This window comes from Nerophis lumbriciformis, linkage group LG32 (genome assembly GCF_033978685.3).
Source record: "Nerophis lumbriciformis linkage group LG32, RoL_Nlum_v2.1, whole genome shotgun sequence".
In the NCBI taxonomy this organism is placed as follows: Eukaryota; Metazoa; Chordata; class Actinopteri; order Syngnathiformes; family Syngnathidae; genus Nerophis; species Nerophis lumbriciformis.
In genome coordinates, this window is record NC_084579.2 from 18,673,033 (window position 1) to 18,700,707 (window position 27,675).

At 39.7% G+C, this 27,675-nt stretch overlaps 2 protein-coding genes across 3 annotated transcripts in view; both read left to right on the top strand.

The window, feature by feature from the left end:
• Positions 1 to 3,003, top strand: part of sema4d (sema domain, immunoglobulin domain (Ig), transmembrane domain (TM) and short cytoplasmic domain, (semaphorin) 4D) — a 110,085-nt gene extending 107,082 nt beyond the window's left edge. The window contains exon 19 of the mRNA XM_061927454.1: positions 2,725 to 3,003. Coding sequence (XP_061783438.1) covers positions 2,725 to 2,745 — 21 coding nt within the window. The 3' untranslated portion in view covers positions 2,746 to 3,003. The remainder of the gene's footprint in view (positions 1 to 2,724) is intronic.
• Positions 3,004 to 5,332: 2,329 nt separating this feature from the next.
• shc3 (SHC (Src homology 2 domain containing) transforming protein 3) overlaps positions 5,333 to 27,675 on the top strand; it is a 40,921-nt gene continuing 18,578 nt past the window's right edge. The window contains exons 1-3 of one of the 2 annotated variants that reach the window (XM_061926617.1): positions 5,333 to 5,380; positions 12,291 to 14,484; positions 20,691 to 20,761. In XM_061926617.1, the coding sequence (XP_061782601.1) occupies positions 13,897 to 14,484; positions 20,691 to 20,761 (659 nt within the window). In that variant the 5' untranslated portion in view covers positions 5,333 to 5,380; positions 12,291 to 13,896. Of the gene's footprint in view, positions 5,381 to 12,290; positions 14,485 to 20,690; positions 20,762 to 27,675 lie in introns of those variants that run through there. The other variant, XM_061926618.1, reaches the window with a different exon arrangement.

Genomic DNA, 27,675 nt, shown 5'->3' on the forward strand with positions numbered 1-27,675 from the left:
ACCCTTGTTTGGATAATATCGCTGTTTGGATCACTTCAAGTGAATACTAACTAGGGTTGTACGGTATACCGGTATTAGTATAGTACCGCGATACTAATGAATCATATTCGGTACTATACCACCTCAGAAAAGTACCGGTCCCCCGCGCCACCGTCGTTGTCTCGTCGTGTCATTGCTGGTTTACGAGCAGAGGAGCATGTTCGGCAGCGCACAATCACAGAGTACTTACAAGCAGACACAGTGTGTAAACAGAAAAGGGAGAACGGACGCATTTTGGCTTAAAAACTAACGATAAAGGTGAAGTTATAACATTGAAACGCCCTCAGGAAGAGGTGCTTTAAGACATGGCTAGCTAGCTAGCGGCTGAAGTCCATCTGCAGTCTGCAGTGTTGTAGCTACTTCTAAATCACTAATCCTCGTCTCCATGGCAACAAATAAAGTAAGTTTCTTACAAGTATCATCCCTGCAGGACGAGGAATAGCTAAACATGCTTCACTACACACCGTAGCTCACCCGCCTCACAATGTAAACAAATGATAATGATACCAAGTACAGGAGCGTATCTCGTCGATACTATTATGATTACGTTGATATTTTTTGGCATCACATCATCTTTTGTTTTTTTATATTGTATATTATGTTTATAAACTAAGGAATTGTGTCCCTGGACACATGAGGACTTTGAATATGACCAATGTATGATCCTGTAACGACTTGGTATCGGATTGATACCCAAATGTGTGGTATCATCCTAAACTAATGTATAGTATCAAACAACAGAAGAATAAGTGATTATTACATTTTAACAGAAGTGTAGATAGAACATGTTAAAAGAGAAAGTAAGCAGATATTAACAGTAAATTAACAAGTAGATTAATAATTCATTTTCCCTGCTTGTCCCTCATAATGTTGACAAAATAATGGAATGGAAAATGACACAATATGTTACTGTATATGTCAGCAGCTAAATTAAGGGCCTTTGTTTGCTTACTTGCTACTAAAAGACAAGTTGTCTTGTATGTTCACTATTTTATTTAAGGAGAAACTTGCAATTAAGAAACATGTTTAATATACTGTAAGATTTTTTGTTAAAAAAAAAGCCAATAATGCCGTTTTTTGTGGTCTCCTTTATTTAGAAAAGTATCGAAATAATTTTGGTACCGGTACCAAAATATTGGTATCGGGACAACACTAATACTAACTAATCACTGTAAAAAACCTTGACCCTGTGGCGCCTTTAAGTCGCGTGTTCCCCTTTAACTACATCACATGTAACTCCATTTTACCAACCGCATGATCTATTCACCCTATTCATCCAACCAACATGAGGGACAACCGAGCTTAAGAATCTTTGATGCAGCAACTGATGTTTTTCCATGGACAAAAACATGTACTGTCTAGTAGGGGTGTAACGGTACACAAACATTTTGGTTCGGTACGTACTTCGGTTTAGAGGTCATGGTTCGGTTCATTTTCGGTACAGTAAGAAAACAACAAAATATAAATTTTTTGGTTATTTATTTACCAAATTTGTAAACAATGGCTTTATCCTTTTAGCATTGGGAACACTATAATAATTCTGCCCACGTTAATCAACATTAAACTGCCTCAAGTTGTTGCTCAGATTAAATAAAATGACAAAACTTTTCTTCTACATATAAAAAGTGCAACATTAAACCGTTTCAAGTTAACTCATCATGCTTAATTTATTACAGCATTTGGGAAGCCTGTAGTTGATTTATTATGTAAATATTATATTTTTATCAACATGTGATAGCAGGGACCCTGCCATTCAAAACTAGGCTGCTGCATTACTAATGATTAATGTAACTATAGCTGAAAAAATGGTACAATAGCAATAAGAGAGACTATTCATCCCTGAACACCATGGAGTTCATGTAGGCTTTATGATGCAGTTACATAATTATATCAACTATCAGAGACAGAAACTCTTCATTTAACATAATGTCCTTTTTTGCTGCTTCAACACAGCTCAATCAACACAGAAAAAGGTAATGTGAAATAACAGACAGACAGGGCTTTGCTGTCCGTAACACGCACACACGCACACCGCAAAATGAGCTAACGTTACGCTAAAAGTGATTTAGCCTTCACCTCAAGCCAGGACTGCGAGCGAGCTGAGCTGCCGTTTAGGTTTCTAGAACGTCAACGGGCTCATAGTGATGTTACTAGTAGTTGACTGGGAGGTGTTTATTATAATTTGGGGAGAGTCCGCTGCCTGATGCTTACCTGCTAAACGCTAAGCACTGACTACATGCGCTCTGAATACGCACTGCTGATTGGCTGTTGCCGCTCTGTTTGTAACCAATCAGATGGTTGTGTGGGTGGGACAATGCTGGGTGCTGTGTAGAGGAGGCGGCTACTTTATATGTTCGTGTAGAAACTCGTTCGGTACACCTCCGAACCGAACCAAAACCCCCGTACCGAAACGGTTCAATACAAATACACGTACCGTTATACCCCTACTGTCTAGAAATAGTTCACTCCAAAGAGAATCTGGTTAAATACAGAAGTCTTATACTCAACAGTATTTCTCCTCTCAGATTAAATTAATCCGCACCATGCCTGAGACGTAACGATTGCAGGAAACCAAATGGTTTTGATTAGACCAGAAAACCCCCCTTCTTACAGGTAGTTTCAAAGTATGTACCTAACTAGAATGAGTCATCAACCGCTACTTTCTTTTCTCTTTCCACGCCTCAGGCAAACTGTGATGGCCACTGAGCTGTGTGAAAATACCACCGTGGGAGAGTTCGTGAACCCAGACCTCGTATTTTTGTTGACAAGGAGCTGGAGGTCCTGAGTGTTACTTGGACAGTGCAGGAGTTTTATCGGGACAGACGTCAACACTGCTCGTGACAAAAGTGCTGGGAAATGTTGAATAAAGCAGGAAAAAGCTCTTTGAACACTTTGAAGAACACACATTTGCTCTAATCAGACAGTAAATCATGTATGCAAGTTTTCTTCTTTGCACTTAAGGCTTCTTTTCCAGTTCAGGTGTATTATTCAAATGCAGTAACGACTCTGGTGGTCATTAGAAATGTTTTCAGCAAATTGCATTAAATATTTATTCAAACCAATGTTGTATATTACCATTTATTTCCCATTTTTGCCAGACATATTTATCTACATTGGATCATATACAAACCCTGTTTCCATGAGTTGGGAAATTGTGTTAAAGGTAAATATAAAAGGAATACAATGATTTGCAAATCATTTTCAACCCATATTCAGTTGAATATGCTACAAAGACAACATATTTGATGTTCAAACTGATAAAAAAAATAATTTTTTTTTTGCAAATAATCATTAACTTTACAATTTGATGCCAGCATCACGTGACAAAGAAGTTGGGAAAGGTGGCAATAAATACTGATAAAGTTGAGGAATGCTCACCAAACACTTATTTGGAACATCCCACAGGTGAACAGGCAAATTGGGAACAGGTGGGTGCCATGATTGGGTATAAAAGTTGATTCCATGAAATGCTCAGTCATTCACAAACAAGGATGGGGCGAGGGTCACCACTTTGTCAACAAATGCCTCGAGCAAATTGTTGAACAGTTTAAAAAAAAACTTTCTCAACCAGCTATTGTAAGGAATTTAGGGATTTCACCATCTACGGTCCGTAATATCATCAAAGGGTTCAGAGAATCTGGAGAAATCACTGCACGTAAGCAGCTAAGCCCGTGACCTTCGATCCCTCAGGCTGTACTGCATCAACAAGCGACATCAGTGTGTAAAGGATATCACCACATGGGCTCAGGAACACTTCAGAAACCCACTGTCAGTAACTACAGTTGGTCGCTACATCTGTAAGTGCAAGTTAAAACTCTCCTGTGTAAGGCGAAAACCGTTTATCAACAACACCCAGAAACGCCATTGGCTTCGCTGGGCCTGAGCTCATCTAAGATGGACTGATACAAAGTGGAAAAGTGTTCTGTGGTCTGACGAGTCCACATTTCAAATTGTTTTTGGAAACTGTGGACGTCGTGTCCTCCGGACCAAAGAGGAAAAGAACCATCCGGATTGTTATAGGCGCAAAGTTGAAAAGCCAGCATCTGTGATGGTATGGGGGTGTATTAGTGCCCAAGACATGTGTAACTGACACATCTGTGAAGACGCCATTAATGCTGAAAGGTACATACAGGTTTTGGAGCAACATATGTTGCCATCCAAGCAACGTTACCATGGACGCCCCTGCTTATTTCAGCAAGACAATGCCAAGCCACGTGTTACATCAACGTGGCTTCATAGTAAAAGAGTGCGGGTACTAGACTGGCCTGCCTGTAGTCCAGACCTGTCTCCTATTGAAAATGTGTGGCGCATTATGAAGCCTAAAATACCACAACGGAGACCCCCGGACTGTTGAACAACTTAAGCTGTACATCAAGCAAGAATGGGAAAGAATTCCACCTGAGAAGCTTAAAAAATGTGTCTCCTCAGTTCCCAAACGTTTACTGAGTGTTGTTAAAAGGAAAGGCCATGTAACACATTGGTGAACATGCCCTTTCTCAACTACTTTGGCACGTGTTGCAGCCATGAAATTTGAAGTTAATTATTATTTGCAAAAAAATAAATAAAGTTTATGAGTTTGAACATCAAATATCTTGTCTTTGTAGTGGGCTTTCCAACAATTGGGAAGGTTTGTGTCATGTTTGTCCTCAAATAAAAACCGCACTTAAAAAAAAAAACATGTTTTCCCCCATCTTTTTCAATTTTCAGTCCTTTTTTGAAAATACCCCAGGGAGCCACTAGGGCAGCGCTAAAGAGCCGCCTCAAACTAAATCCAAAACTTTTGTTTCCGACTTTTAAGCAGTCAAGCGTCATAAGAGTCACGAATAATCATAAACTATATTGTACTGTACTTAAAAAAAAAAAAATTCATTGTTTTGTTTCTATTAGATTTGTATTATTTTTTTTCAATTCATTCTTTATTTGTGTATGTTTTTTAATTGTATGAAGGGACAAGCGGTAGGAAATGGATGGATGGATGCTCATTAGAGGAAAAATAAGTAGGTCATCCTGGTCGCTTTATATAACGCTACATTAGCACCCCCGTGTGTCCAAATAAAGAATATCATTGAAGACATGGTCAATATTATTTGGTATAACATTTAAAACCCCTGCTCAATGAAAATTTGTAAAAAAACAACAAAAAAACGACTATATTGCAGTTATTTTTATGGGTAATCGTGTTGCAGATTCCTATGTAAAACTCATTTTAATTTGAGATAATATGGTTACTTATAAGAGCGTTTAACCCATTTTTTAAACAATGTTGCCGACAAATCATTGTTTGGCGCTAGACCGGAAGAGGAAACAACCCGCCTTCCTCTTGCCTTAATTGTGACAGGAGGTGAGTATTGCTAATCATTTGTGCAACGTCTTCTAATATACTCTTACGCTTTATGTCCTTAAGATGGATAGAATGTTCATATTTGTCATATTGTACAATAAAAAATGTTATCATTGAGACCATGTTTGTATGCTAGCGCTGTTTCCGACGCAAACTTTTTGGACATGACTTTGTGAACGACGGTAGGTTTAACATAGCATACTGTATATGGTTCTATTAGACGCCATTAAATGTGAACATTGGTATCTTTGTAAAGGAATAATTATCTTATTAATAATATAGCTGGTGTGTTTGGTCCTAATTATTATTGGTTTTGCAGGTCCCTGTGGTATGGCTGGTCAGTACTAATAGTTTCTATTAGTGTATCATTTACTCATATTTATACCAATTCAAGTGTATGTGCTGTAATGGTAATTATGTTAAAAAAAAAAGTATTTTCACATGCTCCCTTTGTGTTCATAAAACATCCACTACAGGTTGTTTTATTTTCAATGTAGAAAAATATCCTGCAATTTTCAGGCTTGCATGCATGGCAGCTGGAAAATTCGTTAACATTTGTAATTACAAATCAAATACTGTGTTTTACCTTTTATTATTATGATGTGTTTACTCAGCCATGGTTAGGTTTAAGGCACTGATTAAGAGGAAAGTATAAACATTAGAGATGGCCGATCTTTTTTGCCGATATCCGATATTCCGATATTGTCCAACTCTTAATTACCGATTCCGATATCAACCGATACCGATATATACAGCCGTGGAATTAACACATCTTTATGCCTAATTTTGTTGTGATGCCCTGCTGGATGCATTAGACAATGTAACAAGGTTTTCCAAAATCAACTCAAGTTATGGAAAAAATGCCAACATGGCACTGCCATATTTATTATTGAAGTCACAAAGTTCATTATTTTTTTTAACATGCCTCAAAACAGCAGCTTGGAATTTGGGACATGCTCTCCCTGAGAGAGCATGAGGAGGTTGAGGTGGGAGGGAGGGGTGGGGGGGGGCGCATATTTGTAACAGTGTTAAAGTTGTTTATACGGCCACCCTCAGTGTGACCTGTATGGCTGTTGACCAAGTATGCATGCATTCATTTGTGTGTGTGAAAAAGCCGTAAGGTATTATGTGATTGGGCCGGCACGCAAAGGCAGTGCCTTTAGGGTTTATTGGCGCTCTGTACTTCTCCCTACGTCCGTGTACACAGCGGCCTTTTAAAAAGTCCTAAATTTTACTTTTTGAAACCGATACCGATAATATCCGATATTACATTGTAAAGCATTTGTCGGCGGATAATATCGGCAGCCCGATATAATCGGACATCTCTAATAAACATATCTTATAGTCACATCACATTGATTTAAACATTTTTTTTTTAAATCCACTAAAACAGTAAAGCTTAACTGAAACAATCATTTTATGTATTATAATTTATGCAAAATAGAAATTGGTATATTAGTTTATATCAGGGGTGTCCAAACTATGGCCCGTGAGCCAAGTGCGGGCCGCAGGCATTTTCAGTCTGGCCCACGAGACGTCACAAGTTCAATAAGGAATCTGGCCCACAGGGATTTGACGTTCTAATTGCTGCAAATGTGGCACCATTCTGTGGACAACATGAGAAAATCAGGTCAATGACCATACATTTTACGTTGCAGTAACCACAGCACAGCATTTTTTCATTTATGACCCAATTCGAACAACCTTTCCCACTCATTGCGCAAATAAACTGTAACCATTACAGTATATCAACACCCATCAGGGTTTCCCGCAGCGCTTTGTTGTTAGGGCGGCTGCCTTAACAACAAAGAGCCACCGCCTAAACTAACGTCTCAACAAGCTGCGCCGCTTCGTTTTGCCTCCCCTGTCAGTACGTCTCTCTGCTGTGCTGCTGGTGCACCCAGCATTGTCCCACTGTATTGTTGTAGCTTATTTTACAATGTACTTTGAGAATTTTTCATATTTTTTAACACTTTAATGAGTTGGACCCTTTTGGATTCCTAATAATTATAGTATGATTTGTTTTTAAGTGTCATTGCTCAAAAAATAATAATGAATTAAAATCAATGGTGTTATGAGTTATTGACCTTTTTAAGGCTCCAATTATTATATAATCTTAAATATTCCACTTTCATTGGGTGAAAATATTGCATATTTTGTGTTTTTTCCATAAAAAACAGGGTTTTCTTTGACAAAAAGAGCATACAACTTAAATCTTTAAAAACGTTATATTGACAGACCTAATGTTGATCTAGAGATTTAAAACTTGAATAATAATACAAATAATAATACTGAATAATGACACATTTTTAATATTTTTTTACCAAAACCCTTTGGGGTCCACAGTATCAAGCCTGAGTGGAGGCCTAAATGTATATTTTTCATACATACTGTATATTGTATTGGTTTTTAAAATAAAAAATATCAAAATGGCCCCCGCTTGTTTTGATTTTTCAGTGTGCGGCCCTCAGTGGAAAAAGTTTGGACACCCCCGCTTTAAGCATATACCTCGTGGGGGCGTGTGTTTTAAGCAGTATATCCTGCCCTCCCATTATATCCTAGTTTTTAGCACGTAATAAGGTAAAAAACCCAAAGACATAGTAATAGTGTTGTGTGTTGTTTGCGAACGATATCGATTTGTCTAGCTAACATTTGCTCTCATTGAATGTATACTCTATCATAATAATAACGTGGCTGCAAATTGTTGGTTGTTTCTTTGGGACTGCTTTAATTTGTTTGCATGTGCTCCCTGCGTGTACATGTGCACGAAAGAGCGGTAAAATTCCTTGGCCTAACTAGCGATTGTGAAAAATAGTGACATTTAAAACACATATCTGGTATGTTCTGGTAAACCACAGTGGTGTTCTTCATTTTTGTTTTTTTGGTTGCCAGTTGCAAACAGCCCCAATTTCAAAGGGCTTAGTAGACACGTGCACAGATAGGCCTTTAGTGGCGCTCAAGCACCTGCACATTTGTCCTACTACACATGAGAAAAGTGCCCTTTCTGCAGGAGCCCTTTTTTCTTAATTTATTTAAGAATAAAACTTACTCTCTGTAATCAATTCCCGCCAAATATGTTTTCGTATTTGAGAGGGCATTTGTTTATGTTCTTGTGAGAATCCCTCCCCGAACTGCTTGATGCCGTTCACAACCCCCAACAGTACTTGGTACAGTACATTACTAGTCTCTTCTGACACACAGCTTCAGACAGACAGTTAAAATGATATTTGTGAAAATCCCTGACGTAGTTTGGTGCAAAAATAACTGCAACATTGGCTGAAAACAACACGATGCTACTGGGCTGACGTTTCCTAAAGAAAATAGAAACACAGCTCGAAGCCTGTTTGTTGACGCCTCTCATGTTTATTTAAGTAAAAGAAGGGATACCTGTCAACATTGGCATTTCAATGTCGGGAAAATTTCCCAAGAAAATAAGAAAAATAAGGGGTTTTAATTTTCATCAAATAACCTCTGTTAAATCAGTAAAAAAAGAAATAAATTAAGTCGTGCCCAAATGGGGTCTGAACGCACTACCTTTTCTTTACCTTTTCTTTTCATCCTGTTTGGGTCCCACATCAACCTTAAGAAAGTCAATGACTTCACTATAAAAGTGGGTGACATTGTTATCACCAGGAAAGATGAGGTCACCTACCTAGGTTCCATTCTAGAGGCTAATCTTTCCTGTGATAAAATGGCAACCAAGGTAATCAAAAAGGTCAACCAACGAACGAGATTTCTCTATAGAATCTCCTCTGGTCAACAAAAGCACCATGAGGATTCTGGCGGGAACTCTCGTTCAACCCTTTTTTGATTACGCATGTACCTCTTGGTACCCTAGCACCTCCAAAACCCTCCAATCTAAACTCCAAACATCCCAGAACAAGCTAGACAGATTACTTTTAGACCTCCACCCCAGATCCCACCTCACTCCTACCCACTTCTCTAAGGTGGGCTGGCTCAGGGTGGAGGACAGAGTAAAACAACTTGCACTGAGCCTAGTCTATAAAATCCGCTACACCTCCCTGATACCGAAGTACATGTCAAACTACTTCCTTAACGTAAATGACCGCCATAACCACAACACCAGGGGGAGCTCCACTAACCACGCTAAACCCAGATTCCGATCTAACAAAGGTCTTAACTCATTCTCTTTCTATGCACTCCCAACAAGTATAAAAGAAAGGGCATCTCTATCCTCCTTCAAAACCGCCATAAAAGTACACCTCCAGGCAACTTCAACCCTAAACTAACACCCTCCCCGTACTGTTAATAATCAAAGGTAAATAATCAAATGTAGATACTTTTTCTTATGCCTTCTGATCTCTCTCTCTCTCTCTCTTTCTCTGTTCTCAATTGTTGATGACTGAAATGATGATAACAACCAAACCTAACCCCCCACCCCACCCCCCTCCACACCCCGGATTGTAAATAATGTAAATAATTCAATGTATATACCCTGATGATTATCTTATGTGATGACTGTATTATGATGATAGTATATATCTGTATCATCAATCAATTTAAGTGGACCCCGACTTAAACAAGTTGAAAAACTTATTCGGGTGTTACCATTTAGTGGTCAATTGTACGGAATATGTACTTCACTGTGCAACCTACTAATAAAAGTCTCAATCAATCAATCAATCAAACCAGTAAGCGCCATAACCGCTGAGCTATCCATTCTAAGGCAAATCATTCAGTTTAAAAGAATAAACTGTGTTTTTGTTTGACAAATTTGACAAGTTGACTAGTTTTGTTTCAGTTAAAATCCTAATTATTTAGATTAAAGATTATTTTGAGTTGAACCAAGACGTCTGGTGTAGTATATTTGTTGTACTGTATGTTATTATTGTGATGCTGCTTATGCTTCCACTCTGTCACAAAGCAGTGAAAAATGTGTGTACTGTACACATTCATTTTTGTATTCAATTTGATCATTTGAGTTTGTATTTGTTACTAAAATATGTTACACTGATAATGGACCTCTATGTGCTGCTTTCTGGTTAGCAACTGGGGATGTAGCAATAAACGGTATTAATGTTAACGTCGATTAAACTCCCTACGGTTATGTATAAACAATTATGCCTGTGAACTGATGTATTTTACGAGTTCCTGTATTTAGGGGTAGTGCTTATTTTTTTCCAATTAGATGATGCACCCGATAATTACTTTTGATTTTGATTTGATTTTTATTAAGGATCCCTATTAGCTGGTTGCCTCAACAACCCACTAGTCTTCCTGGGGTCCACAATTTAATACAATTACAAGTAAAAGCGTATAATTATAACTACACAATACAGAAAATAAAATAAAAGCATCAATAAGAAAACAAGCAAACAATTTACAGTCACAGAATAATAATTACCATATAAATATAACTACCGTATTTTTCGGACTATAAGTCGCAGTTTTTTTCATAGTTTGGCCGGGGGGGGGGGTGTGTGGGGGGGACTTATACTCAGGAGTGACTTATGTGTGAAATTATTAACACATTACCGTAAAATATCAAATAATGCTCATTCACGTAAGAGACTAGACGTATAAGATTTCATGGGATTTAGCGATTAGGAGTGACAGATTGTTTGGTAAACGTATAGCACGTTCTATATGTTATAGTTATTTGAATGACTCTTACCATAATACGTTACGTTAACATACCAGGCACGTTCTCAGTTGGTTATTTATGCGTCATATAACGTACACTTATTCAGCCTGTTGTTCACTATTCTTTATTTATTTTAAATTGCCTTTCAAATGTCTATTCTTGGTGTTGGCTTTTATCAAATACATTTCCCTAGAAAATGCGACTTATATATGTTTTTTCCTTCTTTATTATGCATTTTTGGAAGGTGCGACTTATACTCCGGTGCGACTTATACTCCGAAAAATACGGTACACAATATAAAACCAAACAAATCATCAACAAGCAAACTAATTTAAAGACTCAGATAAAATATTACTTTCTTTTTAAAAACATGTTTACTTTCAATGCCGGTGAGAATTTGAGGCAGGTTATTCCAGAGCGATAAAGATCTATAAATAAAAGATTTCCGCAAAGCATTCTTCCTGGGACGAGGGAGTACAAAATGCCCCTCACTGGACGCCCTGGTATTATAATTATGTATAGTGCTACTTTGAACTATTTGGGCCATGAGAAAAGCAGGAGTTTTACTTCCGGTTACTGATTTGAACAATATAAGAGTATTAGCTGACAACCTGTTCTGCACTTTAGGTATGTTGTTTATTTGAAGAAATATGGTTAGTGCGTCTGCCTCACAATACAAAGGTCCTGAGTAGTCCTGGGTTCAATCCCGGGCTCGGGATCTTTCTGTGTGGAGTTTGCATGTTCTCCCCGTGACTGCATGGGTTCCCTCCGGGTACTCCGGCTTCCTCCCACCTCCAAAGACATGCACCTGGGGATAGGTTGATTGGCAACACTAAAATTGGCCCTAGTGTGTGAATGTGAGTGTGAATGTTGTCTGTCTATCTGTGTTGGCCCTGCGATGAGGTGGCGACTTGTCCAAGGTGTACCCCGCCTTCCGCCCGATTGTAGCTGAGATAGGCTCCAGCACCCCCCACAACCCCAAAGGGAATAAGTGGTAGAAAATGGATGGATGATCATTATCATCCAAATAATATAAATAAATATTCACATTGAAGCACATGCTCAGTACCCTATTGTGCTTTGGTACAATTATAGACCCCCACACACTGAAGTATATTATTAATTAAACATGTATAGCAGATAAGATTCTTATGAATGTTGAATTGAAGACAGAGCTAATGATTAACGATGTTAAAGGGGGAGTTGTATACTAATGTTGTGTTTCTTGTTGTATTGTTGCAATTTTGCCAAAATGGGTTTGGGCTTGTGTTAAATGCAGTGTCTTATCATGTTCTTTTTTTAAAGAAAAATGGAGGAGAAAAGCAAGCTGACACCTGCACTGGGAATGGTCTCTCCCACTATTCTGCAAGCCTCCCCTGAATGAGTCATCCAGCCCGCTCCTCATTGGACAGGACCATGCCGTCCCCAGGGATTGCCTTGCAGCAGCAGCAGCAGCAGCAGCAGCAGCAGCAGCAGCAGCAGCAGCAGCGGCAGAGCGGCCTTGCTTCCATTCACAGAAACATTGGTATGCCAGCCCGCTATTTCATTCACACCCAGGACTAAATATTGCATGCCTTTTGGCCCCCGCCCCCTTCTCTTTCCTCTTTGTTTTCTTGCTGTTAAATTAGCAGCAGGGGAGTAGCCTATTTTTTTGTATCTGACGAGGAGAAGGTAAACAAAAACAGTTTTCTTTTTTTCCCCCTCCTTTCTATATTTGCCAAGCAGAAAAAAAAAATGTTGGGAGGGAGACTGCAGTGCGAAATCCGCAGCGGTGTGAGCGAGAGCGGAAGCTGCTTATGAATGAGCGTCAGTCGCTCTTGTTGCTGGACTAGATGCTGCTGAGGACATTTTTTACATGAATGGTGTGTGTGTGTGCGTTCTTCCTGCTACCACGGCGACCAGAGATGCTTCATCAACATCATCGCTGCCGCTGCTCTTGAGGAGACTCGTAGGCTTCTTTTCTCGTTCCTTTTTCTTCATTGACTCATCCTTCTGAGAAAGATGCCGGGTTTATTCAGGTGGACCTGCTGCAGCTGCGTATTTTAGGCATCTTTATTGTTGGGGGATTCTATTCATCTACACACTTTATGATGACTAATTAATGCACTTTGCTATTTCTAGTCAGGCTAAAGTGGAATGATCTTGTTTCACTGCAACCTCTGAGGGGAAATGTTCAGTTCAATTAAGTTTTTGTATTTATTATACACATTTTCATGATATATTGCACAAATTATTCACTATTATAGCTTAATTCCACCTAAGCTACCTCTCATTTTTTCTTCCTCAATAATAACAGCGCATCAAATTTTACTAACTGATTGCTACGAAAGTGCTCTGGGAGTTTTTTTTTTCTCCCTCCCCCTTCCTCCTCCTGCTCTCTCCCTCCAACAGGAAGTGATTTGCAGTGTTCAGCAAGCCTTTTGTTGAGAAGGTTTTCTCACGTCAGTGAGTCATGCTCCTGCTCTGAGCCGGCAGCAGCAGCAGCAGACGGACATTCATAGTGTTTGCTCCTCTCGACATACATTCCTTTTTTGGAGGCTAAAAATCATCATCGTTATAATCATAAGCAGCAGCAGCATCACCGCTGGAAGCCACAACAGCAGCCTTCTAGCTCTCCATCCTCCTTGTTTCCATGGATTTCCTCTTTATTTTTCTCCGTGGCCAACTGCATTGAGGCTTTGGATTTTTATCAATCGGAATCTGGCGGTGGCTCGACCGCCGTAACCTCTAATCGAGAGAGATCTCTGGCCTGTGAGTGCTACAAGGCGTTTGCCGCCACCGCATCAACCACAACCTCCGCCGCTGCCATGTTACAGGAGAAGGTAATCATCTCGGCGCAGCCACGTCTGCCAGCGCACTCGTGAAAGAGGCGTGTGCGGTGTGTGTCGCGGAGAGCAGAGGGAACGAGGGTATGCTTCACCGTACCAAATACAACCGCTTCAGGAATGAATCGGTGACGTCCGTTGATGATCTCGTCCACGGCCTGTCCATGAACCCCAAGGTCTCGGGCGCCCCGCGGTCCACCACCGAGACTTCCTTCACTCCCCCGACTGAGGTCCAGCCCTCATCCGCCTCCAATGCCCCCGGCGCCCCCACCGGCCACGGCTCCGGCCACCCGGACGATGGAGGTACCCACCTGTGCACCCTCATCAACAAGGTGTCCAGCTTGAAGTTCACCAACTCAGGGAGTCTGCTGGGCATTAAGGGTCTGCCTTCAGCTGTCAAGGACCTGGCGGTGGCCAAGCTCCCAGGGGGCGGGGGTTCGAGTTGCTCCAGCGGGGCGACAACTGCGGCGGCCTCCGGCTCTCTGTGCGGCTCGACACCCCCCTGCTCGCAGCTGGAGCCTTCCGCCAGCATGAGCAAGAAGAGCAGGCTGGACGAGCGTCATCACAGTGGGGAGGACTGGGTTCCCGGTGGAGGAACGCTGAGCAAAGCCTTCAGAGGGTGGCTCCACTCCAGTGACAAGATCTCTGGTCCAGGGGTGACTTACATAGTCAAGGTACGTATTCTCATTCGTCCATACTGCATATATTCTAACCTGCGTGCTTCAAGCCCCTGCTTTCTGTTCTGCCCGGGACCTGGGTCGCCGGCATGATATACGAGTGTGCCAGCTACCGAGCTAAAAACCCGATAGCCAGCACTGCTCTTGAGGTTGCCAGGGAGTGAGGTTTACCAAAGTACACTTGGCCTCCGTTACATACAGTATATATGGGTTATACTTGTATAGCGCTTTTCTATCTTCAAGGTACTCAAAGCGCTTTGACACTATTTATATACTGTAGGGTTTCTGCAGGAGCCTATCCTAGCAGATTTAGGGCAAAAGGTAGATTATACCCTCCACTGCGCCATCCTGCTTCAGGAAACATGTTTTGTTAGCCATATCTGTGAATAGTAGGCCCGGCTTGTGCATGTGAAGCCGCCGTGTTGTGCTTTTGTAACCATGGCAACGTCTTTATTCCCCCATGAGTGTATTAGCTCAAATGATAACAGTGGGGGTTAAAAAAAAAAAGAATCCTCTCTTCACACAGAGCTCTACCTTCTATACTGAACATCGTCACTTCGGTTCTGGCATGGCCTCGGTTATGGCTGTGATTTTACCTCCAAAGCAGGAACATCGTGCGATCCAGCTCCCCTATAGTCTATGTTGGTGCCGTTCATACAGAGAAGCGGTACTGCGAAATACCAGCTTTTGCAAGCAACATGTTTTCCTATCCGACATTAGCGCCATCATACATCATTTCAAACAAGTTGGCGCTCCGCTGTGAATGTCATCATGCCGGCAATGAGTCACCGGCGGGAGTGACGATGCTGAGCCGCGGCCCTGCGAAGTGTGAAGTGAATGGGAAAATGTGACTTTTACAGAGAAGTAGACGCACTCTTCATCTTCTTCTGTTCGTGCTGCGACATGGGAGGAAAGCATTGCAGTGGGACATGCTGTCACCTAGTACTAGTATGAGTGTCTGTGTGCAGTGTTCCATTAACTACATTAGGGCCAGTCGATGTTACTGAAAGCGTCCACTCTGTGACAACCAACCCCCCACATTTGGTCTTTAGGCCCTGTGAGTTCAGTGTCGCTTCTAATTAGCATCACATGGTTACCCATCATGCACCATAACTCCAAATGGACATTGATTTCATCCACAAGTTGTGTGCACAAATTAAATTATTTTTTTAGAACCGTCGTTGTTGCTGCCATCAATGTGTTTTTTATAAACTACTATTTGTTCAAATAGATACATTTCATACTCCCAATAATATTCAGTCATATACAGGAAGTGGCCATCTATGAAGCGTCAACATTAGTGTGGGTTATTTGTTTGTTTTGTGTAAAGATGGCATTAAATTTGATGTGCAGAGGCAAAAAAAAAATGTTTAATACTTTTTTATACTATTTTTCCTGCTCAGTGGCCTTGTGGTTAGTGTCCGCCCGGAGATCGGTAGGTTGGGAGTAGAGATGTCCGATAATATCGGACTGCCGATAAATGCTTTAAAATGTAATATCGGAAATTGTCGGTATTGGCTTCAAAAAGTAAAATGTATGACTTTTTAAAACGCCGCTGTGTACACGGACGTACTGTAGGGCGAAGTACAGAGCGCCAATAAACTGCCTATGCGTGCCGGCCCAATCACATAATATCTACGGCTTTTCACACACACAAGTGAATGCAAAGCATACTTGGTCAACAGCCATACAGGTCACACTGAGGGTGGCCGTATAAACAACTTTAACACTGTTACAAATATGCGGCACACTGTGAACCCACACCAAACAAGAATGACAAACACATTTCGGGAGAACCGTAACAAAACATAAACACAACAGAACAAATACCCAGAACCCCTTACAGCACTAACTCTTCCGGGACGCTACAATATACACCCCCGCCATCCACCCCCGCCCCCCAACCCCGCCCACCTCAGCCTCCTCATGCTCTCTCAGGGAGAGCATGTCCCAATTTCCAAGCTGCTGTTTTGAGGCATGTTAATTTCCATAACTAACTTGAGTTGATTTATTTTGGAAAACCTTGTTACCTTGTTTAATGCATCCAGTGGGGCATCACAACAAAATTAGGCATAATAATGAGTTAATTCCACGACTGTATATATCGGTATTGGTTGATATCGGAATCGGTAATTAAGAGTTGGACAATATCGGAATATCGGATATCGGCAAAAAAGCCATTATCGGACATCTCAAAGACTATAAAAATGGGACCCATTACCTCCCTGCTTGGCACTCAGCATCAAGGGTTGGAATTGGGGGTTAAATCACCAAAATGGTTCCCGAGCGTGGCCACCGTTGCTGCTCACTGCTCCCCTCACCTCCCAGGGCCTGGAACAAGGGGATGGGTCAAATGCAGAGAGTAATTTCACCACTCCTAGTGTGTGTGTGACTATCAGTGGTACTTTAACTTCATACAATTGTAGGCCTGGGCTGACAGTAAGTCAATTAATTGAGCGATAAATAAAAATAAACCCAATAACTTTGCAGTCATCGATAAATTGATACGTATGTTGCTTCCAAAATGGATATAAGAGGTTTCACTCTGTGAATCGCAATCAGCACCTGAACACGTTTATTTGGCAGTAGAATTACATGACTACAGTGAGCCTCTTGTCAGTCATCCACAATCTTTGTTTCGATACACACAGACGGGACCTACTTGCAATTCTCTTGAACACATGTTCCAGTGTGTAGTAGTAGTTGTAATAAACAATGGCATCTGAAGCGACACTCACTTTAGTGTTGGAGCTGGAACTAGTCATTCATTTACTTGTCAAGTACACATGTCTCTGAAACCGTAGGAGAAGACGTCGTAGCTGAACAATAACAGCTCTTTTTTTCTAACTTTATTTCAACAAAAATATGATACACAAAATTCAAACAATCAGAACATACAAGTAAACATGTCTATGATTTTTTTTTTTCAAAATATGTACAAAAAAAAAAGATTTATCATTTTCAAACAGTAATTAAGAAATTGAAACAAAACTACCATAAGGAAAGACTCAACAAAAGAAAGATGAAAACATGTACCAGGGATAACAAAATAAAATAGAACAAAAAAATAAAAGCATCATATTAAATGTATTTATTTATTTAGCTTTTTAATTGCCTATTGTCTACGGCCGATGTTCGAAGTCAAAACAACGGATTCTGTGAAAGTTCTCATGCTTTGGCGAAAGCGCGAAAAGGAATACACGTCGGGGAAATGGAGGAATGCAAATTTCAGCATAAGTGGCTGGCTGGCTAATTTTCAAAAGCATTGTTAAGTCCGTCAATTGTAAACCCAGAGAGGCGTTCGGCAGCGTGTGCAAAAAGACCTCCAAACTTTGCTCAATAGGCATCAATGCAATGAAATCACACATGTCGGAGTACCCGGAGGGAACCCATGCAGTCACGGGGAGAACATGCAAACTCCACAGAGATAGACCGCAACCTCAAACTTAGGACCTTCGTATTGTGAGGCACACACACTAACCCCTGTTCTGCCGTGTATGTATGTATGTATGTATGTATGTGTGTGTGTGTTTATGTATGAATGTGTATATGCGTGTGTGTACAAAACCCAAAACCAGTGAAGTTGGTACATTCTGTAAATCGCAAATAAAAACAGAATACAATGATTTGCAAATCCTTTCCAACCTATATTCAATTGAATAGACTGCAAAGACAAGATACTTAACGTTCGAACTGGTAAACTTAGTTTTTTTTTTCTTGCAAATATTAGCTCATTTGGAATTTGATGCCTGCAACATGTTTCAAAAAAGCTAGCCCAAGTGGCAAAAAAGACTGAGAAAGTTGAGGAAAGCTCATCAAACACTTATTTGGAACATCCCACAGGTGAACAGGCTAATTGGGAATAGGTGGGTGCCACGATTGGGTATGAAAGCAGCTTCCATGAAATGCTCAGTCATTCACAAACAAGGATGGGGCGAGGGTCACCACTTTGTCAACAAATGCCTGAGCAAATTGTTGAACAGTTTAAGAACAACATTCTCTCAACCAGCTATTGCAAGGAATTTAGGGATTTCACCATCTACAGTCCCTAATATCATCAAAAGGTTCAGAGAATCTGGAGAAATCACTGAACGTAAACGATGATATTACGGACCTTCGATCCCTCAGGCAGTACTGCATCAAAAAGCGACATCAGTGTGTAAAGGATATCACCACATGGGTTCAGGAACACTTCAGAAAACCACTGTCAGTAACTACAGTTTGTCGCTACATCTGTAAGTGCAAGTTAAAACTCTACTATGCAAAGCAAAAGCCATTTATCAACAACACCCAGTAACGCTCCCGGCTTCGCTGGGCCCGAGCTCATCTAAGATGGACTGATGCAAAGTGGAAAAGTGTTCTGTGGTCTGACGAGTCCACATTTCAAATTGCTTTTGGAAACTGTGGATGTCGTGTCCTCCGAAACAAAGAGGAATAGAGCCATCCAGATTGTTATAGGCGCCAAGTTCAAAAGCCAGCATCTGTGATGGTATGGGGGTGTATTAGTGCCCAAGGCATGGGTAACTTACACATCTGTGAAGGCACCATTCATGCTGAAAGATACATACAGGTTTTGGAACCATCCAAGCAACGTTATCATGGACGCCCCTGCTTATTTCAGCAAGACAATGCCAAGCCACGTGTTACAACAGCGTGGCTTCATAGTAAAAGAGTGCGGGTACTAGACTGGCCTGCCTATAGTTCAGACCTGTCTCCCATTGAAAATGTGTGGCGCAATATAAAGCTTAAAATACCACAACGGAGACCCCGGACTGTTGAACAACTTAAGCTGTACATCAAGCAAGAATGGGAAAGAATTCCACCTGAAAAGCTTCAAAAATTGGTCTCCTCAGTTCCCAAACGTTTACTGAGTGTTGTAATCATATATCTGTGTATATATGTGTGTGTGTATAGATATGTATATAATATCATAGGACCTCGGCATTAAACTTGTTTAAGTGGCATCAAAAAAGGCATTAAAAATTAAATTTTAAGATGCCGTGCTTCCGGAAAGTATTCACAGCGCTTCAGTTTTTCCACATGTTGTTGTTACAGCCTTATTCCAAAATTAAATAAATACATTTCTGTCCAAAAAATACCCCATAATGACTGTTTAATGTTGGAAAATGTATTAAAAATATAAACAAAAAAACTATGTACATAAGTACTCAGAGCCTTTTCTCAATACTTTGTTGATGCTCTTTTGGCAGCAATTACAGCCTCAAGTCTTTTTGATTACGATGCCACAAGCTTGGCATGCCTATCTTTGGGCAGTTTTGTCCACTTCTCTTTGCCCATTCCTCTTTGCAGCTTTTCTCAAGCTCCAACAGGTTGGATGGAAGCGTTGGTTTTCATCAAGGATTTTTTTGTATTTGAGCAAAGGCTGTGAATACATGTGATTTTTCTTTTAATACATTTTCTAATTAAAAAAAACAAAAAACTTTTCACAATGTCATTATGAGGCATCACTGATGCTTTTAGAAAGTCAGACTTTAGTGGTGCGGTGGTCGTCTTATATTCAGCTGTTCATGTTTTGTTTTGTTTCTTAACTTTTAGAATTTGAATTTTGAGGACATCCATCCATCCATTTTCTACCGCTTATTCCCTTCGGGGTCGCGGGGGACAAAAAATAATTTATTAAACTTTGGAATAAGGCTGTAACATAACAAAATGTGGAGAAAATGAAGCGTTGTGAATACTTTCTGGATGCACTGTACCTGCAGAAACCCTGTTCTTATTTTTTGTATTTCATTTAATAATATCTCGTCTGGATATTATGCTTTATAGGAGTTTAAATGTGCAGGTTTCAGTAGCGCTGAATAAATAAGTGATAGAGGAGATATGTTTTGTTTACAGTCTGACGAATGCGATGCTCATCAGCACAAAGTGTTCCCGGGCCTGCGTGCTGTATTATTCAGAAGAGGTGTGTGTAGGTGGCTGCTAATAAAGAGGATTATATGGGATCTCATGAGGCATAGTTACAGTGCAAAATTCAATATACTGTACTTGCTTATTTCTAGCTGTGCACCAACTTTAGTGCTCTTGTCGTTTGTATGACCTGAGAGGTGTATTTTTCACTGCAAATTGAACAACAGTGAGCCTTGGAGGTTAGGCTGTATAGAAGTGTTGATGCAAGTTTGCTTGCTGGTGTTGTTTAAAATGCGTTAAAAGTAAATATTATTATTGTCCTGTTTTCTTCCTAGTATCTGGGTTGCATTGAAGTGCTGCGATCGATGAGATCTTTGGATTTCGCCACACGTTCCCAAATAACAAGGTAAGTTGTCTGCAGAATTGTCTTAGGGTCCTCAGTAACAAGCAACTACTGAACAACACATGGGGAATACATTGTAAAGGAAAAAAACACACCAAAATATAGCCAACATCTGTGCCTCCTCTAAACTTAAATCCAATTACCTCACTTGTTTTAACCTAATTTACACTGATAAATTGACCTACACCAGTTTTAGTGCAATTCCAACATTTTCAAGGTCTGATTTGTGTGCATGCTTCTATTTTTTTTACATCAGTTGAAACCATTGAACATTCTGCTGACAGCGACTCGCTTTGTGCTGCGGCCACTTTTCTGCTCCACTCGCGTTGAGCCGCACACTTGTCACCTCTTTGTACATCTCTTGTTTCTGGAATGTCGTGTCTAGTCCTTGCAGAGCATTTAAATGTGTGCCTCGGAACCCAATTTGCTGGGTTCACAACCATCTGACAGTACAATACAATATATTTTTAAGTTATTTAAACATTTGTCTATTCATTTATTTATATTTAAGTAAAAACAATTTAAAAAATGTATACATTCTGGGCCCCGCCCCCATTTACGAGACCCCCCTATCCCCCTACCCCACCATAAACTCAACATTGCTGCCCCACACACACACAAACACACACATGCGCACACATTTGCACTAAAAATGAAATATTGCATTGGTTAAAACAACCTTTTGAAAACACATTGTCTTTAAAAAAAAAAAAGGGATTAAAATGGGTGTCCACACTTTTTTCAGCAGTGATCTACCTCATTTATATATATACATGCTTGTATTTTTATTAAACACCTCTAACATGTTAATAAAAACATCTATTGTGTATATGTATATATATATATATATATATATATATATATATATATATATATATATATATATATATATATATATATGTATATATATATATATATATATGTATATATATATATATATAATATACATATATAAAATAGGGGTGTGGGAAAAAATTGATTCAAATCGCGATTCTCACGTTGTGCGATTCAGAATAGATTCTCATTTTTTAAAAATCGATTTTTTTTAAATTTATTTATTTAAAATTGTTTTATTCTTTTTATTTTTTTTATTTTTTATTAATCAATCCAACAAAACAATACACAGCAATACCATAACAATGCAATCCAATTCCAAAACCAAACCCGACCCAGCAACACTCAGAACTGCAATAAACAGAGCAATTGAGAGGAGACACAAACACGACACAGAACAAACCAAAAGTAGTGAAACAAAAATGAATATTATCAACAACAGTATCAATATTAGTTACAATTTCAACATAGCAGTGATTTAAAAATCCCTCATTGACATTATCATTAGACATTTATTAAAAAACAAACAAAAAACAATAGTGTCACAGTGGCTTACACTTGCATCGCATCTCATAAGCTTGACAACACATTGTGTCCAATATTTTCACAAAGATAAAATAAGACATATTTTTGGTTCATTTAATAGTTAAAACAAATTTGCATTCTTGCAATCAGTTGATAAAACATTGTCCTTTACAATTATAAAAGCTTTTTACAAAAATCTACTACTCTGCTTGCATGTCAGCAGACTGGGGTAGATCTTGCTGAAATCCTATGTATTGAATGAATAGAGAATCCCTTTGAATCGTGAAAAAAATCGTTTTTGAATCGAGAATCCTGTTGAATTGAAAAAAAAAATCGATTTTGAATCGAATCGTGACCCCAAGAATCGATATTGAATCAAATCGTGGCACACCCAAAGATTCACAGCCCTAATATGTGTATATATATATATATATATATATATATATATATATATATATATATATATATATATACACATATATGTGTGTGTGTGTATATATGTATGTGTGTGTGTATGTGTATATATATATATATATATGTATTTATGTATATACGTATGTATCTACGTATATATATATATATATACATACAGTATATAAAAAAATGGTGTTTAATAAAAATACAAGCATGTGTGTTTATATATATATATATATATATATATATATATATATATATATATATACACACATGCTTGTATTTTTATTAAACACCTTTAACATGTTAATAAAAAACATCTATTGCGTGTGTGTATATATATATATATATATATATATATATATATATATATATATATATATATATATATATATATATATGTATTAGAGATGCGCGGATAGGCAATTATTTCATCCGCAACCGCATCAGAAAGTCGTCAACCATCCGCAATCCACCCGATCTAACATTTGATCAGAACCGCATCCGCCCGCACCCGCCCGTTGTTATATATCTAATATAGACGATGCAAGGCATTAGTGAGGTTATAAAGCTTTTGCCTGTTAAAGAAAGGAGACTGATCCAATGCAGCACAGACATTCGCGTGCCACGCTGTCACGACCCAGACGCACACCAGTGCGCAATCATATGGGAGCCGCGCTGAGCGCACCTCCAAGCGCGTCTCGCTGCCGGCGACGGCCGGGTATATGGGCCCGACGCTCCAGCGCCATCCATTTTCAGGGCTAGTTGATTCGGCAGGTGGGTTGTTACACACTCCTTAGCGGGTTCCAACTTCCATGGCCACCGTCCTAGCTGCTGTCTATATCAACCAGGGTGAGCCCCACCCCTTTCGTGAGCGCACTGCGCGCGGAGTGACCCCTGTTACGCGCCCCCGGCAACAGGGGTGGCGGGCAGGTAAGCTGCGCGGGCGGAGCGCGTGGAGTGACCCCTGCTACGAGCCCCCGGCCACGGGGGTGGCGGGCAGGTAAGCTGCTTACCTGCTGCGCGTGACGCCGGCTGCGGCGAAGGCGGACGAGGCGGGGTGTCGGTGCAGTGGGTGCGGTGGTGACCCTGGACGTGCGTCGGGCCCTTCTCGCGGATCGCCTCAGCTACGGCTCCCGGTGGGGCCCTCTCGGGGGAAAGGGCCCCGGTCCCGGACCCCGGCGAGGCGTCCCTTCTCCGCTCCGTAAAAGTGTCCATCTCTTTTTTTTTTTTTCTTCTGTTGTGGCATATGCAGCAGGTGCCTGCTCGTTTTTTGTATGTGGGTAACAACATTTAACTATGTATATATATTTCCGAATTGGTTTAACTGCCACCCGCCTGAATCTATTTAAAATCTAATTTTTTTTTTATTTCAACCACCCGACCCGACCCGCGGATAAAATCTAATTTTTTTTAATTTCATCCGCCCGATCCGCGGACTCCGCGGTTGTGCCCGCAAACCGCGCATCTCTAATATGTATATATATATATGTATAATATATGTTTTTTATTAACATGTTAAAGGTGTTTAATAAAAATACAAGCATGTTCAACGCATAAAAATGTCCTTTCATAAAGACAAGAATATAAGTTGGTGTATTACCTTATTCTGATAACTTGCATTGATTGCAATCAGACAGGATTCACAGAAGTGCTGATAAGTTCCACAACTTCGAATTTATTTTGTGGAGGGGGAAAAAAAGTCCTCCTCTCTTTCCAACACGACATGAAAGTGGTTGTTTTTAGCTACCTATTAATCATTTTTGCATACTTGTTTTTATACTCTTTACAAGAAATACCTTGGAGTTAACTCTGTAGCTCACTAGCTTGTATGCGCTAGTTTTCTGAGACTCTTATTTTGTTAGCGCAGGCAGGATGGAGCAGCACTTTCATTGCGAAGACAGGAACTGTGCTGTCGGTCTTTATACTTTTGACGGCCGGTACGGAGAGAGAGTCATTTATGATAAAAAGTGCCTCTCTCATTCCTGCCGGTCGTTTTTTCCCCCTTCATACTAAGCTTGCAGCAGCCAGCATCCTTGCACAAGATTCTTGGGTGTCGTAAATGTCAATCAAGGGACAAAAGTGACATAGTGAAGATTGATGATCTGTAATTTTTAGGTCTATTTTGCCTTGCGATTGACTGACACACACTCTGCAATCCTCCGGTAGCTCGCGATCGAGCTAATGGGCACCCGAGTATTAACATCTACTTAAACCCCCTAAACAATTTGATTTTGGTTTGAAAAAATGCATTTTACAAAAAAAAAAAAAACATTCATGTAAAGTGGCCAGAATATGAATTCAAATTACATATTACCTGTCATAATTCACTTAAATAGGTTTACCATACTGTAAAGTTTTCCTTGATTTCAGAGTGTAAAGTAGAGATTAGATGATACATATAGGATGATCATAATTAGGTAATACGTATCCTAATGATACATAATTATATTTGTGATTATGTTATTTCATTTACTGAGAGTTAAGTCTCCCCCTATCTTTAAAAACTAGTGACACTGTAACTTTAATCTAAACCCTGGGTGTCAAACTAATTTTAGCTCAGGGGCTGCATGGAGGAAAATCTATTCCCACGTGGGCCGGACGGGTAAAATCATGGCATGATAACTTAAAAATACAACTACGACAACTTCAGATTGTTTTCTTTGGTTTACTTTGGCCCAAAATAGAACAAGCACATTATGAAAATGTACATAACCCAAATAATCCTCTTGACAAAACACTTCAAGTTAGTTGAAAATTCTGAGGGAAAAATGGTGCAGTTCCAAAAACACCATGAAGAACACAGTCAATTTAGACTTAATCTTAGTGTTTCTACAAAGCAATTAAACTTTAAGTCATTGCCCATCTAGGATTGAACAAAAAACTAAATAAATCATAAATAAATGCTCTTGTATTTATTAAATAGCTCATTTGTCATTTCCACATATTAATCCTATACTAACTCAACAAACCATACAAACTGAGGTAGAAATTATGCAAGAGGGTTGAGTTACTCCCTGCCTTCTAGGAATCACTGTGTATTGATATACAAATAAAAGCTGTGCAATGTGTGAACAATTTTAACAAACCAACAATAAAAACTTAAAAGACTGACATTGTAGTAAATCACTCTGTTCAATTTCTTTAAATTTGCACAGAAGAGAATTATTTTCACAGAACTATATCAATGTGCAGTGTTTATTTTACCTCCTTGGGTTGAGGGGGACGAGTTGTAGGCCTGCTTTACCGTGTACCTCTTGCTTGGTATACTTACTCACTCTGGTATAAACTGGATGCTTGCTTAACAGAATTGATATTGCGAAATCCAGTGGACACATTTAGAACAGAAGTTTCTTTAATCCAAAAAATGCAGCTCAAGTTTACTTAGCAAACTCATCTCGCGGGCCGCATTGAACCTGTCCGCGGGCCGGGTGGTTCTGTTAAACAACCCTGATCTAGAAATTTTGATTGCACCACAGTTATGGGCAATGAGACGCAAAAGTGAAACTTGTACATAACTTTATCCTATGCTGCCACAAATAGGATTTTATGTTGAAGAGGTTCATTTAGCCTACTAATGTGTATTTATAAGTGTATTTATAAGGCTAGTAAGGTAAACCTTACTAGCCTATATAAATCAACCACTTATAAATACACAAATAGGATTATCATTGAGACTTAGATCTTTAAACTGGACAAAAACCTGGCGTACGGCCTTTTTCGCGGAAAAGTTGAGATGTATCAAGACTGACCTTGACGGGGAAATGTGCGTTGTCTCACGCCAACTTCATGCTTTATGTCCGCTTATTTCTACAGGCTGTGGATATTTTTGTGACACACAGAGGTGGCCGGTCCTGGCTTTGCCAACATTTGATTTCAACAATGTAAAAAAGATAGAGGCATGGACACAAAATTCGCTTTTTTGCCAATGCATTTCATGCTTCATATTCTTATTAATATTTGTGAGGACGTCTATTAATTTATGTAGGCTATCATTTTGCCACTTTTTTGTTGTGACAATATTTTAATGTGACTCCTTGGCCATGTTGGGCGGGCAGCAGCCGCCGGTGGTTGCGGCACGTTGACACCGGAGACCAGGGAGGAATGTCCCGACTTTGTGTCACGTACGGCTGCTACCGCAAGAAGCGCTCCTAGGTTGTAATAATAAATTGAGTAATAAAACAACAGTTGAAGTATTTTATATCCTATAAAGTAAATATAAAATGTCACATTCAACCAAATATTACATAATTTTCCACATGAAACTCATGAATTTAAAGCACTAAACCGTGTCTTGTTTTCCTTTTGTTTGTCCGCTTTGTACATTTCTATACTGAATCAAGCATAGAGCAATTGGTCTTGCCTCTAACGGCACTACTGTACAGTGTTGAAAGAAAGTGTGAATGTGATCCATAGACAACTCGGAAGTACACCAGGACTTGTACAAGTGAAGACCTCTAAATACATGCTAGATAAAATACTCCGCAGTTGAGTGCTGTAAATTTCGGATATAGGGTGAACCTAATTATAAGCTGCACCCACCTAATCTTTGGCCTATTTTATTTTGCACAAACAGTATATTGGCCGCAAAAGTCTATCAGCCGCAGTTGTACACATTGAAACGTGAAATATTTACATATGCACTTGAGTTTATTCACAAATTTAACAAAAGAAACCGAAGAGGTCAATGAGTGCATTTTCGGCGTTCGCGGTCCGTCCTGTCAGGGCTGGTTAATGGTAGTGGAGTTTCGTTCCCTGCGTCGGATGTTTCCTTTTTTGATTGCAGTGTTCGGCTTTTGGGGCTAAGCCATGTGCATTTATTTATTTATTAAAATTTTCATCCGTTGTCCTAAGGACAGGATTTTGTTGTTTCTTATCCAAGAGGGTGAGTCCATTAAGTGCAAAATGTCCGACTGAATGATGTTTGAATGCGTTTGATTTTATGTGAACAGTTCCATCAGTCTATCATCAGCAATTTCAATGGTCTGATGTGACGAGACAAAGTTTACTAGTGCAAAACGTGGGAAAAAAGTAACGCTTATTGTCTAAATATTATGCTACATGTGAAAAAAAAAATTAAAAAAAATGGAATATCATGCAAACATTTATTCCAGTAATTAGATTTACAAGGTGAGTTACAGGGC